At 39.4% G+C, this 3,095-nt stretch overlaps 1 protein-coding gene across 1 annotated transcript in view; it reads left to right on the forward strand.

Annotated features, from left to right (window-relative positions):
• Nucleotides 1–1,330: 1,330 nt before the first annotated feature.
• EAH_00061420 (hypothetical protein, conserved) overlaps nt 1,331–3,095 on the forward strand; it is a gene marked incomplete at both ends in the record, with an annotated part of 3,086 nt that continues 1,321 nt past the window's right edge. The window contains 3 exons of the mRNA XM_013397011.1: nt 1,331–1,635; nt 2,598–2,744; nt 2,928–3,063. Coding sequence (XP_013252465.1) covers nt 1,331–1,635; nt 2,598–2,744; nt 2,928–3,063 — 588 coding nt within the window. The remainder of the gene's footprint in view (nt 1,636–2,597; nt 2,745–2,927; nt 3,064–3,095) is intronic.

The following is a 3,095-nucleotide window of genomic DNA, read 5'->3' on the forward strand; positions in this document are numbered from 1 at the left end:
ATTTGTTTATTTGTTTGTTTATTTAGTTATTTATATATATATCCTCTCGTTAGTTCATCTCTTTTTTATTATTTGTTTGTTTATTTGTTTATTTATTTGTTTATTTATTTAATTTATTTGTTTGTTTGTTTATCTGTTTATTTATTTATTTGCTTTTCTATTTAGTTATATATATATATATATCCACTCGTTAGTTCATCTGTTTTTGTTATTTATTTATTTATTTATTTATTTATTTGTCTATTTATTCATTTATATATTTTGTTAGTTCATTTGGCTTTTTTGTCATTTGTTTATTTATTTATTTATTTATTTGTTTTTTATTTATTTTGTTTGTTTATTCATTTATTTATTTGTTGGTTCTTTTATTTATTTATTTTGCTATTTACTTATTTATTTACTTATTTATTTTTTTAAATTTATTTTATTTATTTATTTATTTATTTGTTTGTTTATTTGTTTACCTATTTTATTTATTTTATTTATTTGTTTATTTATTTTATTTATTTGTTTATTTATTTTGTTTATTTGTTTATTTATTTGGTTATTTTGTTATTTATTTTATTTTTTGTTTTGCTTATTTTTATTTTGTTTGTTTTATTTAATTTCTTTTATTTAGTCTGTCTGTTTTGTGTGTTCTGTTTATTTTGTTCAGTTTGCTTTGTTTGCTTACGTTGTCTATTTGTTTGTTTTGTTTGTTTATTTTGTTTTGTTTTGTTTGTTTTATTTGCTTAGTTTGCTTACTTTGTCTATTTGTTTTATTTTGTTTGTTTTGTTTGTTTTGTTTGTTTTGTCTGTTTTATTTTGCTTGTTTTGTTTGTTTTGTTTGTTTTGTTTACTTCATTTTGTTTGTTTCATTTTGTTTGTTTTGTTTGTTTTGTTTGTTTTGTTTGTTTTGTTTGTTTTGTTTGTTTCTGTCTTTAGGGGTATTCTTGTCTTTGTTTGTTTTTCTGTCTTTGTCTGTCTCTGTTTTTTTGTCTTCTCTCTCTGTCTGTCTGTTATCTTGATATATTTGATTAACTCATTTATATCTTTTTCTGTTTTCTTGTGTTTATCTGTCTCCTTTTCTTTATTATTTTCTTGTCTTTGTTTATTTTTTTATCTTTAGCTATTTTTATCTTTATGCATGCTTTCTGTCTCCGTCTCCTCCTTGTCTGTTTGTTTGTTTTTTTGTTTGTCGTATATATTTTGTTTGCTTTGTCTCATTTTGTTTATTTTAATTGTTTTGTTTATTTTGTTTATTTTGTTTGTTTTGAGTTTTTCTGTTTCGCTCTCCTGCTGCTGCTGATGCTGCTGCTGCTGTTTCGTTTTTGCTGCTGTTTGCATGCAGGTGCTGCAGCCGCTGCAGCAGCGCACATTGGAGTTGCTGCATTTGTTAGAGCTTCACCATTTGCCTGCTCTTCTCTGCAACCTGGCTTCTGTGCATGCGGGCAGCGCAGCAGCAGCAGCAGCAGCAGGAGCAGCAGAAGGAGGAGGAGCAGCAGCAGCAGGAGCAGCAGCAGCAGCAGAAGACAAAGAAGAACAGCACAATTTAAAAGGAGACAGCCACAATTGGCTGCTGCTAATCGATGGCGCTGCAACCCAAGCAGCGCTCCTCTGCGCTGAATCCAGCGCGGGGCCCACCACCCTCCTCAGGTAACAGCAGCAGCAGCAGCAGCAGCAGCAGCAGCAGCAGTAGTAGTAGTAGTAGTAGTAATAGTAGCAAGAGCTGCAGCTACAGCAGCAGCAATAGCAACAAGAGCAGCAGTAGCAGCAGCAGGAGCAGTACCAGTAGCAGTAGCAGCAGCAGTAGCAGCAGTGGCACCAGTAACAACAGCAGCATCAGCAGCAGCACCAGCTGTAGCAGCAGCAGCGGCAGCAGTAGCAGCAGCAGCAGCAGCAGCAATCTGTGTCTCTTCCTTGGTGCTGCAGCTGTGTAGAAGCCCTCAGCCGTCTGAAGTATCGCCATGAGGACCTTCTACAACTCTACGACAAAACCCTCAAGAAGGGACTCCACGTACACCCTAAACCCTAAACCCTAAACCCTAATTAACCCCTAAACCCTAAACCCTAAGTAACCCCTAAGCCCTAAACCCTAAACTCTAAATAACAACTGGTGACTCCACATACACCCTAAACCCTAAACCGTAAACCCTAAATAAACCACCCCTAAACCCTAAACAAGGGACTCGAAGTACACCCTAAACCCTAAACCCTAACCCCTCAGAAACCCTAAACCCTTAACCCTTGCGTTGTGTGGCGTGGCTGTCTGTTTATTGCATGCGGTGTATTGTGAGGTGCTGCATGCAGGCGCTGAATATAAGGGATTTGCTGCTGGCTGCTGCTGCTGCTGCTCGGTTTGAGCTGTCTATACACCTGGATGTGCTGCGGTGTGTTGCAGCGAAGCATCCTCTCTGCTGCTTTTTTAATCTTGTTTACCTTCTAGATATTAACATATATATATATATATTTATGTATATATATATATATATATTTTGTTGGTTGCAACACACAACCAACCGGTGCAGGACCAGCAACAATATCTATCATCCTTTACTCATGCCGCCTTGCTGCTGCTGCTGCTGCTGCTGTTGCTGCTTCTGCTGCTTGTGCTGCAGGGAAGAGCTGCTGCGGAGAGTGCCAGAAGTCGGCAAGAGTTGGGAGGGCCTCGGCAAGCTGCTGCATCTCCAACACAAGTACAGGTCGGTGCAGCAGCAGCATCAGCATAAGCAGCAGCAGCAGCAGCAGCACATCAGCTCCAGGAGGTACAGCAGCTGCTGCCGAAGTCTTCAAAGAGATACTTGTTGCCGGTGCTGTTGTGCCCGCTCAAGGCAGCAGCAGCAGCAACAGCAGTAGCAGTAGTTGTAGCAGCAGCAGTAGCAGCAGTAGCAGAAGCATCTGCTGCAGCAGCTGCTGGATGTGGTTGCGTGTGCTGCTTCTTGTCGCAGGGTTCGGTGCCCTCAGTTGCTGCAAGCGTCTCTTGCTGCTGCTGAGGAGCAGTTGGGGTGTATGTACACCCCAACACAACTACCATTGGTTGCTCTCACGCTGGCGCTGCTCGCGCCTGACGACGTCGCACTTGTTGTGGGCTGCTGCTGCTGCTGCTGCTGCTGCTG

This window comes from Eimeria acervulina, genomic scaffold, assembly GCF_000499425.1.
Source record: "Eimeria acervulina Houghton genomic scaffold, Eah_scaff1593, whole genome shotgun sequence".
Classification (NCBI taxonomy): Eukaryota; Apicomplexa; class Conoidasida; order Eucoccidiorida; family Eimeriidae; genus Eimeria; species Eimeria acervulina.